General features: G+C 43.4%; 1 protein-coding gene across 2 annotated transcripts in view; it reads left to right on the top strand.

Moving 5' to 3' along the window:
• The window catches only part of EVA1A (eva-1 homolog A, regulator of programmed cell death), a 552,387-nt gene that overhangs the window by 511,839 nt on the left and 25,176 nt on the right, over positions 1-15,372 (top strand). For both annotated transcript variants that reach the window (XM_033939410.1, XM_033939411.1), the window contains one exon: positions 6,235-6,399. In XM_033939410.1, the coding sequence (XP_033795301.1) occupies positions 6,235-6,399 (165 nt within the window). The remainder of the gene's footprint in view (positions 1-6,234; positions 6,400-15,372) is intronic.

Raw genomic sequence — 15,372 nt, forward strand, 5'->3', positions numbered from 1 at the left:
CACTCCACACCTGAACTAGCTTGCTGCATACTCTGTAACAGTCCAGATCCTCATATCTTATTCAACTGTACACAGTGGTGTAGTAAGGGGGAGGGGGGCGAACTGCCCGGGTTTTTTTTAAATTAGATAAAAATGTTTATATAAAAAAATTTCTAAGCAATCTACTATACTGTATAAAATATGCATTTAAGACATATAAATGTCCGACACACACCTTGACAAACTTATAGTTTAGTAAGCAAAGCACATAGATAGGGAAGAACATAAGGGAGGGGAATTAAGAACTGCCTAAAGATGTGAGTTATACCTAAATGTAACCAAGCATTGAATGAGAGAAGAAGGGTAGATCTTGAAGAATGAACTCATACCTTCTCCAGTGTGAGCAGCTTCTCAGGTCTGCTGCTTGCACCAGCCTTGCTCCCCTCTGAAATCACTTCTGGGTCATGGGGCCAGGAAGTGCAAGCAGCAGGCAGGAGAAACTTAGCGCTGGCAAAGATTTAAAGAGTTACGGGGGGGGGGGGTAAGGGAGGATGCAAGTATGTATGGGGGCAGGGAAGGAGCAGGGGGACAGAGAGGAGGGCATGGGGAAAGCGTCACCACCCCGGAAACCTCCATCCCTTACTACACCATTGACTGTACATGTAATTTGCCTTCAATTTAGTCACTCATCTATTTATCCCAATTGTCTTTGAATTACTGTGTTTTTTGTTCCATAAGACGCACTTTTTCCCCCCAAAAGAATGGGTGGAAATAAGGGTGCGAATATAACCAACCCCCCCTAAGGGCTCTAAGAGAGGGATGTGTGACATCACAATCCATACTTCCCTTCTACCTCTGGATCAGGGTCTTTGTATATAAGGAAGGAGCTCCTGTCTCCTGATTGGCAATTGGGCGAAATGATCGCTTAGCGAAAGGAGAGGCTTGGTGCAGTGTTGGGACCCTAAGGGACGGGACCTGGCGTTCAGATTGGCTGCCTTGTAGTCAACAAGCAAAGTGCGGCCAGTGGGCGGTTGCGGGGGGCAAGGCTAAGCATTGTGATTGTCACAAAAAATATAAGAAAGACGTCTACTAGATGTCTATGGTTCCTAGCAAGCTAAATCGTAAACAACAAACTAGCAGAGGAAAAAGCCTCAGATCTGTTACACCCTGAGGCAGCAAAATTGTGAAACCTAGGAACCATAGACATCTAATAGACGTCTTTCTTATATTTTTTTGTGAAAGTGTGTATTCAATATATCAGTTATTCACAGTACTTGAGTCTCTGTGCTCAGCATTGTGATTGACCATTTCTTGGATTGTGGCGTGGAGCGGAGTTTGAGAGCGCAGCTCTGAACTGTCGGCTGTGAACGCTCTTTGTGTGCGAAGCTGGGGAATGGGGTAGAGCAGAAGACCAGATCCATGAGCAGAGGAGCCAAGCAGTGCAGCCCCCCCACCCCCCAGCAATTCACACAGGAACTCTGAGCAGCCCCACACTCAATGCGCTGAGGGCAGCAGCGTTGGATGCCCCGTTGTCTGTCCCCCACCCCCACCCCCACCCCCACCCAGCACTTTCAACCCTGGCTCGTTGCGGAGATGGCTGGAGGGTGGGTGAGCATGGACTCGCCCAGTGAAGGCAGAATGAACTGGGATAGCCCCGACTACATGATGTGCAGTAACTGTCAGAAACTTCTCTGCAAGGGCAAGGTATCCTCCTGGGAATTGGGGGAATGGGGTGCACCGGAGTTCCAGCTCCTCCTTCCCTGGAGTCTGCATACAGGCAGCGTAGGCTGGCTATTCTCACAGAAAAATTGAAAGGCAACAATCCAGATGTCAAGATTGACATGTATGTCTACATTGACACACGCAATAGGGTCTTGTTTTCAGCTGTTGGACCCCTCTATGGCCTCTGGCCCTCTCCTGCCTCCTGTCTCAGACCACAGGGGGGAGGTGCCTGTCATCAGCTGCCGAGATGGAGGGAGGGAAGGGAAGCAGAAAGGAGACCCTGGCAAGCGAGTTATCAGAAGACAACCAGAGCCTGGGACCACAACATGATTTGAATAATGACCAGACAACAAAAGGTAGAAAAATGATTTTATTTTCTGTTTTGTGATAGATTTGAAATGTGTATCCTGCCAAAGCTGGTGTTAGACAGAGAGGGGAGGGGGGACAGGGTACACAGCCTGGTAGGGAGGGGGGACAGGGTGCAGAGCTTGGCAGGAAGTGAGGGGGGCTAGGTTCAAAGCCTAGTATATATTAGTACACAATTTGGTTCAGAATGTTTTTTTCTTGTTTTCCTCCTCTAAATCTAGGGTGTGTCTTATGGTCAGGTACGTCTTATGGAGCGAAAAATATGGTACCTATCTTGTTCCTAATCTATACAGCTCAACTGCCCTTGCCCCGTTGGCTACTTTGATGTCAAAAATGTTTTTTTTACCAGTGGAAATTACCTTTAACAAAATTGCCTGCCTTATGTAAATTTACCCTGAGGGGTGAGGTGAGCGAAGGGTTTGCACTTATGAGTCCAAATATATGTGAGCCGTTTTCCTTAGCAGAGTTTTTTTTTTTTTCAGTGAGAAGCCTAGTGCTTAGTGCAGGGGCTGAGAACCTGGGAAACTGATGACACTGCTCCTTATGACTTGGAATAAATTGCATAACCCTCCATTGCCCCAAGTAAAAATAAGTACCGTATTTGCCGGCGTATAAGACGACTTTTCAGTACCTTAAAATCCTCCCCAAAGTCGGGGGTCGTCTTATACACCGGGTACTGTTTACATGCCCTTACTTTACATGCCCTAACATCTCCTTCCTTACCTCCTTACGGTGCTTACGGTACTAGTAAACCTGCCGGGACATCAGCGGGGCCATGGCGGGACATCAGTTTGACAAGGGTGCCAGCTCCTTCATCCTGCGCAGCGGGAAGCAGCGGCGCTCTGGCCCCACCCCTTTTCTCTTTACTACGTCTCTCGCACATGCGGCCGTGTGTGGAGTCTAGCCCTTAAGGAAGTTGCGGGGGCGAACAGGAGGCTTTTGAAGGCTTTTAAAGGGAAACTGTCATGCCAGCAAACTTGCTAGGGACTTGTCCGGCACTTGCTCTCTCCCTCTATGTGTTATCTTCCTTCTATCATTGACAGTTTCAGTTTGGTTAACAGTTTAGAAAACAAATAGCATGGCAGCTCCCATGGGTTTATTGTTCTATTCAGCTTTAGTGAATTAATTAAAATTGTTGAAATAAATTCTGATGTTCTTTTAAGTTTTATTTGTTGTGCAGAAGGTGTGCGGAAGAAGGGGTAGTCTTATATGGCGAGTATATAACAAACTCTATATTTTAACTGTAAAAGTTGGGGGGTCGTCTTATACGCCCAGTCGTCTTATACGCCGGCAAATACGGTACCTGTATATAATACATAAACTACTTTGATTGTAACCACAGAAAAGTGGTATAGCGAGTCCCATTCCCTTTCCCTTTGGGCAGGGGTGTTAAACTCAATCACATAAGGGTCCAAAATCTAAAACACAGGTTGTTACAGACCAAATTTTTTTATTAAGATACTTACCCTCTCTTTTACTAAGGTGCGCTAATCGAATTAGCATACTCTAAATGCTAACACGTCCTTAGACTAACATGCACGCGTTAGCATTTACCGCACACTAATCAGTTAGCGAACCTTAGTAAAAGAGGGCCTTAGTCTTAGTAGATGTATAGGGTTACAGTGTCTCCAACCCCACACCGGCTCTGTAGTGTAAACAAAATAAATAAAAAAAGACTTTTCCTCTCTCTTTTAGGTCATAGTTCACGCTTGCTGTCTAACACCAGCTCTGACAGGATACACATTTCAAATCTGACATATTGCAATCATAAAATAGAAAAAAATATATTTTCTTCCTTTAGTTGTCTAATCATTTTGTTTTTTGGGTCTTGAGTGAATAAAAAGATTGAGCACCACAGGTCTTCTCTTTTGTTTTCATTTTGTTTTTCCATTATCTTGGTCCCAGTTTCTCTTTCGACTTTTTGTCTATCTTCTACTAATTCTCTTTCGAGTGTCTGCTGCCTATTTTTTTCTCCTTTTTATGCATGCTGTCCATTTTTTCCCTCTTTATGCATGTCTCCAATGTACTGATTTTTTCCCATTCAGCTTTCTTAACTTTTTCTTTTCTATTTTGTCTCTGTCCACTCAAATTTTGTCCTCTTTCTCACCCTTCTACTTTTTAAATTTTCAGCTACCTCTCAATCATCCATCTTCTCTCAGTCCCTAGCTCTCCCATTTCCCATCTCACTCCTTTCCCAGCCTCCTATTTCCTTCTATCTACTCCCCATTACCACATCACTCCTTCTCTATCCCCATGGTCCAACATTTTGCTCCCTCTCTTTTCTGTTGTTCTTCTTCCCTCACCCCTTGATGCTGAACAATGAGATAGAAGGGGGGAAAAAAGAGATGCTGCATCTCTCTCTCCCTTCCACTACCAGGCCTAACATTTCTCCCTCTCTTGCATCCACAGATCCAACTTCTCTCCCTTTCTATTCCCTTTCTCTGCCCCTATCCCATCTCTCTGCCTCCCCCCAGGTCCACCATTTCTCCTTTTTGCGTCCCAACAGTACTCCAAGTATCTCTTTCCCTCTTACTCTACACCACCCCAGGTCCAACTTCTCTCCCTTCAGACCATTGCCCACCATCTCTTTCTCTCTGTCCTCTGTTTCTGGCTCCATAAGCTCTCCCCCCATGCCCAGTCTGGCACTGCATTTAATACCTTCTCCCTTCGGACTTTTAAGCAGGTCATGCTATTCAGTTAATGTGGGAATTAGCTGCACAAAGGGTCAATGGTATAAGAGAGTGCCTCCATTTAGGCATCCTGGGAGAAACCTATCCTATTACAGAACCTATTCTGATATAGAATATTAGCATAACTCAATGTCAGGACACTCAGTATTTTCCTTTGGTGTCCACTCTTACTTCAACCATAGAACTTGCGTAAGGGTCTATAACTGTAAGTTAGGCATGTAAGTGGAGCTCCGCCTATGTCCCGTCTTCAAATCATCCAAAACACTACTGTAAAAATTATTTCAAAAGCACGTAAATACAATCATGTAACACCCCTTCTGATCAAAGCTTCCCCATTGAGCACCGAATCACTTACAAAATTGTTACTGACCTTTAAAACAAAAATTGCCAGCCAACCAAAATTCATCAACAAGCTATTGATCCCTCACACCACCCATCGTACTTTACGCTCCTCAAATCAAAACTTATTGTCTATCCCATCACTAAGATACATTATCACTATCCGTACTAGTATTTTTTCTGTTATGGCCCCTACCAATCTGGAATTCAGCACCGAATCACATAAGAGAAATTACATCGCTTAATAAATTTAAAAACAGTTTAAAGACCTTTCTTTTTAAAGATGTCTACGATGCATGATAGTCTTTTTAAGGACGGTAATGGAAGTCTGTTCCCTTCCATTAACCTTGTATTTTCAGATAATTTGCGTGTTTCCCCTTCCATCTGTTGTACCCTCTCCCCATTCTTTTCTATCAAAATATTGTAGTTCTGCCCAGTTACCCCACGTATCAGTAAGCCATTGTTTGTCAGTGCGTCTGATTGTTGTATTGAAATCTGTTTTTTAACATATTTTTTATAGTTTCCTTTTTATACTGATGCTGTAGCTCTAACCCCTGCACTACATACTCAACCATATACCAACAGTTACCACATGCTAATTCCCACATTAGCTACTTAACACACTTCATTAAAAGGCTCCTAGAAGTTCAAGTGTATGGCTAGATACTTCACAAGAGGTGGTATCACATGGAGTGAAGTGCACCTAAAAATGCCTTGAGAGGCATTGCAGTTCCTGAAAGATTCAATGAGCTTGTATTATAATGTGGGTTTTATTTTGTACTGATGCATTTACTTTTCTACAAATTAAGGGCTCCTTTTACTAAACTGCGATAGCGTTTTTAGCTCGCACAGAATATTAGCGCGCGCTAACCCCACACTACATGGCTAGAACTAACGCCAGCTCAATGGTGGAGATAGCGTCTAGCGTGCGCTAAAACCGCTATCGCAGCTTAGTAAAAGGAGCCCTGAATGTAATGCCTTCCTGTGTTAGTTTTGTTGAAATCTGATCTGCAATCATCTGTTATGGAGCTTAAGTTGATTTGTGTGTCATTTTGTAAGCCGCATGCTTAATATGCGGTATAAAAATTTTTTAATAAATAAATAATTCTTCTTTACTTTGTGTTTTTTTCTTTCTCAGTACCCAAGAGGCTGTTGCATGAATCCCAGTCGAAACCGACAAAATACCAAGGAATACAACGACTACAATTTCCACAAAAGCCAAGAACTCACGATCCTAATGTAATAGGAGATGGCACGTTTTATCCAGATTTGTCTCCTTTTATAACAGATCATATACTTCCAGGTGCGGTAACTGTGATCCTATTGTGTTTGTTGAAGTATATTTATACTGCTAATATTTATTATGATGGTTCTTATCGAATACAAAGGAATAATTATTTAGAGCAGTAATATTGACTTCCAGTCTTCAAGCCCGTATATAGGTCAGGTTTTTAGGATATAAGAACAATACAAACAATACAAAAATCTACTAAGGGATAAGAGGAAAAGCTACTATACTAATCTCATAGGCACGGAAACCCAAGATTCCAAAAAAATATTCCAAATCCTGAAAGAATTAACAGACACCAAACCATACACTACCACCACGAACACCCCTCCACCATCACCCACCCTCTTAGCAGAACACTTCAACAACAAAATTACCAACACCAGAGCCACTCTCATCCTTAACCCATCCCATCAAAACCCAATCACAATCCACCCTACAGGAAAAGAGGCAACCGCAGCAGACAGAATTTGGACTCAATTCCCCAACATACAATGGTCAGAATTCAACAAATTCTACAAAAAATACAGCCATGCCTCCTGTGACCTCAACCATTGCCCCTCATATCTCCTTACCACCTCTAGTGTAAAATTCCGCACCATAATTCTACAATGGATTCAATTCACGCTCACAGAAGGCACATTCCCTGCTGACCTCAGCGAAATCGTCATCACCCCAATCCAAAAAGACCCAAAAGCACCACAAAACCACCCATCTAACTTTAGACCTATAGCCTCAATTCCGCTATATGTCAAAATTATAGAAGGCCTAGTAGCCAAACTCCTCACCAATTACATAGATGACCACAACCTACTCCACCCAATGCAATCAGGCTTCAGAACAAACTTCAGTACAGAGACACTACTAGGCTCCCTTATGGATACCGTCAGACAACACCTTAGTACAGGGAAAAAAATGCTTCTCATACAACTGGACCTAACTGCGGCATTCGACTTAGTGGATCACAACATCCTTCTACAGATCTTAGACGCAATAGGCATCTCAGATAAAGTATACTCTTGGTTTGAAGGATTCCTAAAACTCAGAATCTACAGTGTAAAATCAAACAAAGAAAAGTCAGAATCCTGGTCAAACCCCTGCGGCGTACCACAAGGATCTCCACTATCCCCTACCCTCTTCAATCTCTACACTGCTTCTCTAGGAACGCATCTGGACAATCTGGGCATAACCACCTATAGTTATGCTGATGACATCACCATCCTCATCCCATATGATCATTCTAAACCTACCATGACAGACAAACTTCACCAAACACTTGAAACAGTCACAACCTGGATGAAAAATCACAAACTTAAACTCAACCAAGACAAAACCAAATTCATCCTTCTCGAAAATGACAAGGTCCAAACCACAACCAACTTAGAAATAAACGCAATCAAATATCCAATCCAAACCACCATAAAACTACTTGGCATGACCATAGACAGATGCTGCACTATGCAACCGCAAATAAATAAAACAATTCAGAAATCATTCGCAGTCATGAGAAATCTGAGACAAGTCCGAAAATTCTTTGAAAGAACACAATTCCAACTTATAGTACAATCCCTAATACTAGGTATATTGGACTACTGCAACATCCTCTTCCTTCCTTGCCCTGTAACTACGATTAAACAACTCCAAACAATCCAAAATACAGCTTTGAGACTCATCTACTCATTAAGAAAACATGACCACATCACTGAAGCCTTCATCAACTCACATTGGCTTCCAATCCAAGAAAGAATCCAATTCAAATTCTACTGCATATTATTTAAAACCCTACACGGAGACAGCCCATCATACTTGAACAATCGCCTCATCCAAGCACCCACTACCAGACACAGAAAAACGCACTCCCCATTCATACCCCCCTCAATCAAGGAAGTAAAAAGAACAAAACTACACGACGGCCTCCTAGCCACTCAAGCCGCAAGGCTGGACAACCAGATCTCCAACCTTCTGATGACCACCCCAGACTATAGGACGTTCAGAAAAGAAATAAAAACCACACTTTTCAAGAAATTCCTGAAGCAGCAATAACATCACGACCTCTTAGTAACTCTAAAACTGACATCTGATCTACCCATTACTGCACTAATAATAACAAAAGAACTTCCACTATGACCACCTATTAATTCTCTTACAAACCACCTCACCCTCAACAACCCGTTAATGTTTATAAGATCTACAACTTACCTCTCTAGCTAATCATTGTAACTCTGTATTTTTTAAATTAACCTTTTGTAATCCGCCTTGAACCGCAAGGTAATGGCGGAATAGAAATCCCTAATGTAATGTAATGTAATGTAATAAGAACATAAGAAGTTGCCTCCACTGGGTCAGACCGAGGTCCATCTCGCCCAGCGGTCCGCTCCCGCGGCGGCCCATCAGGTCTGCGACCTGTGAAGTGGTTTCTGACCACTTTTATAACCTACCTCAAGTTCTATCTGTACCCCTCTATCCCTTTATCCTCCAGGAACCTATCCAAACCCTTCTTGAACCCCTGTACAGAGTTCTGGCCTATCACTTCCTCCGGAAGCGCGTTCCATGTGTCCACCACCCTCTGCGTAAAAAAGAATTTTCTAGCATTTGTTCTAAACCTGTCCCCTTTCAATTTCTCCGAGTGACCCCTAGTGCTTGTGGCTCCCCTCAGTTTGAAGAATCTGTCCTAATGAATATTTATAAGATAGGTTTTCAAGCACACTTTCTCCATCAAATGCAATTTCTCACATGCCTAGCTGACCTATTGGAAACCCTCAAAACCTGAGAATGAATACTTCTGATTTAGGGGTTCTTTTACTAAGGTGCAGTAAGCACTGAGCACAAGAGCAACAAACATTGGCATTGAGCAATGACACCTCAGCCCTGAAGAAGAAATTGAAACATGCATGTAGGGAGGGGTGGTGAATATGGCTCTCTTCTTTGAACTCAGATAAGTTCCTTTGATCATTTTTGAAAAATACACAGAGAAAAATGTAAAATATTTAATAATATATAAGAAAATTTGGATCGATGAGAAATTGTGCTGTATGGAGCTATTGACTCTGACAGTTGTCTGGTGATCCATTTGAAACTTATGTTTACCTGCCTATACATTTGTGATAAGAACTGAAATTGATTAGTAATATATTGATATTGGCGTGACCTTCATGCTAATCATACCAGCCTATTGATATTTTTTAGTATTTCATATATTTAAATGTAGGCCAGCATTTTACAGACCTACATTTAAGGGTCTGACTGGTGCCTATGAGACGTGCCTAAGCATGCCTACGGACACCTAAGGCCACTTCCGGCTTAAACTTTGCCTATGCCAGCCTTAGGCATCCGTAGGCATGCCTACATGCCTCTGTACAAGTGTGAACAATTTAGACATCCTTTGCTCTATCGATTTTTTTTATTTTTTTTTTTTAATATGTCCTGATTGGTTCTTTAGACCAATGGTCCCCAACCCTGTCCTGGAGGACCACCAGGCTAATTGGGTTTACAGGTTAGCCCTAATGAATATGCATGAGAAATATTTGCATATAATGGAAGTGACAGGCATGCAAATCTGCTCCATGCATATTCATTAGGGCTATCTTGAAAACCCAATTGGCCTGATGGTCCTCCAGGACGGGTTGGGGACCACTGCTTACAGCACAAACTGCATTAAAAAATATTTTACAGGTTTTTTTTATGCAGAGAGAGCATATCGGGAGCAGAGAGTGGGCATTCCTTCACTAATCAGTTAGCGCAACCACACTTCCCTTATGCTGACTGATTAGCGCAAGCGGGCATTGGACAGGGCACAATTTTGGTACTCGTGCCTCCCTTGGGTCCTGTGCAGCTGTACCACCTGCACATAGCTCTCTATGGTCTTGCACTTATATCTTATATTCACTGTTGCTATTGTGCAATGTTCTGTTTAAAACAGAAAGAAAATAATAGAGAAAATAGATAAGATTTGTCTAACCCAGATAATATTCTAAATATCAAAGTGTAAATCTTGAAAGCCACACTTCCCTCTACAGGCAGCCAGTGCAATCTTTGATGTGAAATCACAGTCAAATCGAGAACCACATAATAATTTATTTATTTTTATTTATTTATTTATTTAGATTTTTATCCCGTCCTCCCAGTAGCTCAGAACAGTTTACAAATGAACATACACAGTGGGGAGTAACTAGACATATAAGTAGTACAACAGGATTAGTGATTGGATTTATAGTTTTTGGAGAGAATTAAATACAGGGAGAGTAAGCAGAAAGAGAGAAGGGGGAAATAAAGTAGTTTAGTTTAAGGAAAGTTATATGCGTTTAGATACAATTTGTTAGTGGATAGAGTAAGAGAGGGTCAAACTGGAATTTCGGGAAGGTGATAGGAGAGTGGAGGGTGGGGCCTAAGGGGGGGAGAAGACAGAGGAGATCTTTAGTTGAAGAGGAGGGTCTTTACCGATTTACGGAATGTTAATAATGAGTTCTGTTGTCTAAGTTGGGGGGGGAGTTGGTTCCAGAGGTGTGGAATGAAGTGGTTGTAGGATCGCTTGTGGGCAGTTTCTGTGAGCACTGTAGTGCTCTGTAAGGTTTGTAAATGTTTCTGAATTTATTAGAACAGCTAAAAGCATGGGCAATATATTTAAAATGATCAAATGAAAATACTTCTTAAGAGCTGAAGAGATGCCATACTGGGACAGGCCAAACATCCATCAAGCACAGTATCCTGTTTCCAGCAGTGGCCAATCCAGGTCACATGTACCTGCTAAGATCCCAAAAGGGTAAAACTGATTTTAAACTGTAATGGCTTGTGGGCATTTCTTTTAGGAGTTTTTCCAAAAACCTTCTTAGTTAACAAGTTCACATGTTGATCAAAAGAGAGTGTGGAACATACAGCAATTCCTAGAATATTCAGCAAGGATTCAATAGAAGTAGTATTATTCTAAAATTCAAAGATTGGTACCTAATAATGAACTTATTGAATGATCCAATCCCATCAGTTTGGTCTTTTTGATATTTAGGGCTCCTTTTACTAAGCTGCGCTCGCGGTTTTAGCGTGCGCTGCATTGCCCCGCGTGCTAGACGCTAATGCCAGCATTGAGCTGGCGTTAGTTCTTGGGGTTAGCATGTGCTAATTTTCTGCGTGTGCTAAAAACGCTAGCGCAGCTTAGTAAAAGAGGAGGTTAGTTTTAGAAGTAGCTCTGAGGACCATTTCTCTAACACATGTTTACATTTCTGAATTATCAAGAGTAAAATGGTGTGGTAGCATGTTAGTTCACCTTTATTTATTCAGTTTTCTATACCATTCTCCCAAGCGAGCTCAGAAAAGTTTACATGAACTTATTTAGGTACTCAAGCATTTTTCCCTGTCTGTCTTGGCAAGCTTATAATCTATCAAATGTACCTGAGGGAATGGGGGGAGCAGCATGGGTTTGAACCCACAACCTCGGAGTGGGGAGGCTATAGCTTTAACCACTGTACTACACTCTAGAACTACTTCTAAGGGTAATACAGTGGTACCTTGGATTACGAGCCTAATCCGTTCCAGGAGCATGCTCTTAATCCAAAATGCTCATTTATCAAAACAAAGTTCCCCATAGACAATAGTGGCAACAGCAACGATTGGTTCCAGAACCCGAGGTCTGTACCTGTCGGGGCCGGGTGCTGCAGCGCTGTCTCCTCCATCTGCCTCTTCCGTCCATTATCGGAAGAAGAACCCGACAGTGCCGCTTCGGGGGAATGCCAGCCGCCGGCGAACCCCACAGTGCCGCTTCGGGGGGATGGGGGGATGCCAGTCGCCGGAGAACCTAGCAGTGCCTTCAGAGGGATTCCTTCTCCATCCGCCGGCCAGCTCTCCACGTCGGATGCCCCTCGCATGCTGGAGAGCCCCCACCCGAGCCCACGCAACCTAGTGCCGCCCCACCTGCACGCTCTGCTGTCATGCCAGCGTTGGATTTTTTCTGACGTCACTTCCTAGGCACAGGTCAAGGAAGTGACATCAGAGGAAGAGATGATGCTGGCACGACAGCAGGTTGGGGGCTGCTGCTCATGCCAGGAATGTTACAGAGGTTCAAGGGAAGGGATATGGTGCGCATGTGCGGCAGTGAGAGGGTGAGAAAGGAGCAAGGGGGGGGGGGGTGGAGAGGAGGACAGATGCCTGTGCCCTCACCTAGATGGCACCCGAGGTGGGCTCCCCCCCCCTTTACTATACCCTCCACCTACCAAAATTTTTGTAAAGGCCTAAAAATCTATCTATTTGGAAAATACCTTACCCCACACACACAACAGGCTACGACTACCAGAAACCAAACAAGACACAAACCACCTCTCCTATCTCGATAGATGACCAAGCTCCTTACAAACCAGGAAAAAGACACCCATATCGGAACACATAATATCAAGACTACAACACCAGATGTAGCCAATCTTCTCTCCAAACCACTGGCCATAATCATATGCCTACACGAACACAAACCAAGTTATCTGTGTTATGAACCCTAATGAAATAATGTAATCCTTGGATATGGCCAGGCTCTTCTCAATTGTAAATTGCATTGAACTCTTTCTAGGGCATATTAGCGATCCATAAATACTAATGTAATGTAATGTAATGTAATGGATGGGGTTGGTGTTTATTTAATTTATTTATTTATTGAGATTTATTAACTTTACAGCAAGTACAATTCAATAAAAAAAACTTACAATTTTGTTAACAGCATAAAAGTAGTAAAAAGACCAAATATAAATACAATAAACGAGGTAGAGTTAAAATCAGTTAACTGAAACTTAGTGATAGGGCTAGCTAACCCCCAGTAAGCCTAACCTACCTTGTGTGACCAGAGCGTGGCCAAGGGCCTAACCCACCCTGTGTGGCCAGAGTGTAGCTAAGGGCTTAACCCACCAGTGGTTACCAGAGTGACTGGTAGTGACCAAGTGAGTGGAAGTAACTGGAGGAGCTGAGTGAACTGAAGTGACCAAAGGAGCCAAGTGACTGGAAAGGGACCCAAGGACCAGAAGTGGCTGGAAGAACCAAAGGACTTGAAGAGCTCAAGTGACCGGTAGTGGTTGGAAAGATCCCGAAGAATATACTAAAGTTCTGAGGCTCCACTGAGCGGGTGAACAACAACATGCTGGTTCACAGTGGCCTAAATTCCCTGTCATAGAAAGCAGCCTGAAATGCTAGTGTATGTTCCAAGGATTTCTTTCTCTTACAACCTTGAGCAGACAGAAAATGAAATAATGCATGTGATTCTCTCCTATGTTTATGGAATGCTATGAAAAATCTATCGGTCATATAGTTTGGAGTAATACCATACATAACTTTGTAACAAAGACAACTCAGCTTAAACAAAACACGTGCCTCCACTGGAAGGCAATGCAACTCACGGTAGAAAGGAGTCACATGATCATATTTCTTTAGACCATAAATTAATTTGATCCCCGTATTTTGAATCAGTCTAAGCCTAGCCATCTCTTTCTTGGTACATGTCAAATAGACACTGTTACATGGGGGGGGGGGGTCTACTAGTTGTTCTGTTCTGAAATATGATGACGGTACGCATTGTTATTGTTTATTCAGGTCCTGTTATTATTTGTTTGACTTGTAACATTCTTTGCTCTTTCTGTTGCACTTCTTTGTCGTCAATGAAAATCGTTGAAACATATTATTACGAAATCTTTTTTATTGGCAAAAAGAATAACAATGCACAACCACAGAATACAGATAAGGATTGTAACTATTCCAATAACAGACAAAGGAGGGAGAACCCCCCCCCCAAGAGGGCTGGACTCTGATGCCCTCTCAGGGAACAAAGAGACCCAAATACCCCCCAACAGAACAGTTGCCCCCTTCCCCAAACCACCCACCCCCCTACCCCAACAAAAAGGAATCCCAGGTCAGACAGGTGGAGCAGAATACAATTGCAATCCATTCACGATACAACTATGACTCCTTGGCGGCAAACTGTCCAAGTAAGGAGCCCAAGTATGAATAAAGTCTCTGCTCTTACGACAAGAGGAACAAGCCAGCCTGGCCTCCCAGCACATCAGCTCATGAAGCTTGTTCCTCCAATACCAAAAGGAGGGAGGAACATCGGCCAGCCAATGGTTCAAAATACACTTCTTCCCCAAAATATAACATTTGCTCAAAAACAATTTTTCAGCAGAAGACAAACCAGAGAATGCAGGGAAATGAGCAAACAGCATAGGAAAAACAGAAATAGAGATAGGAACCTGAAGAAGACCCTGAAGAAAAGAGGCCAGAGCCCCCCAAAAACCCTGAATGTTCTCACAGCTCCAAAAGCCATGAAAATAAGAATTCACTTCAGTGAGACAGGTGAGACAATACTGGGTATCCACACAGCCCATATAGAAGGCCCGGCCCTGGGAGGCATAGGCCCGCAACAGGGTTCTGAAATGGCACTCACGCAGCTCCGCATTATAGACCAAAACTGGTACCCGGCGGAGAGCGCGGAGCAACCAGTCCGCCCCAAGCTCCCTCCCCGAGTCCCTCCGCCAAGCCTCCAAAACAGAGGAAAAGTCGTGAGGAGGCCCCAAGGCTGCAAGCCGTCGGTGAAAAAAGGAAACTGAGATCTTAGGTTCCGGATCCTCCCCCCCCTCCAAAAAAGCTCGAAACTGCAACCCAAAGGACAAAGAGAGGGAATCTCTAGGAAGCGAGCATACATAGTGCTGCAACTGACAATGTGCATAAACAAGACCAAGGGGGGGAAGACCACTGCACTGTAAATCAACACAGGACTTCAGCTCCCCGTCGTCCCGCAAGACCTGAAAAAGGAACTCACTGCCCCGAGCCCGCCATCTGCCAAAAACCGAAGGCGCCAACCCCGGCGGGAAGGAAAGGTTACCAGCCAAGGGCAACAACACACTAACCCAGGGATCCTGATTCCACAAAGGGAGTACCCGCTGCCACACCTCCCAAAGAGGCCGAAACAAGACACTACGCCTACCAGAAACAGGCACCTCCACCAACCGAGCATGAAGAAGCGACAAA

The sequence above is a fragment of the Geotrypetes seraphini genome, chromosome 3 (genome assembly GCF_902459505.1).
Source record: "Geotrypetes seraphini chromosome 3, aGeoSer1.1, whole genome shotgun sequence".
In the NCBI taxonomy this organism is placed as follows: domain Eukaryota; kingdom Metazoa; phylum Chordata; class Amphibia; order Gymnophiona; family Dermophiidae; genus Geotrypetes; species Geotrypetes seraphini.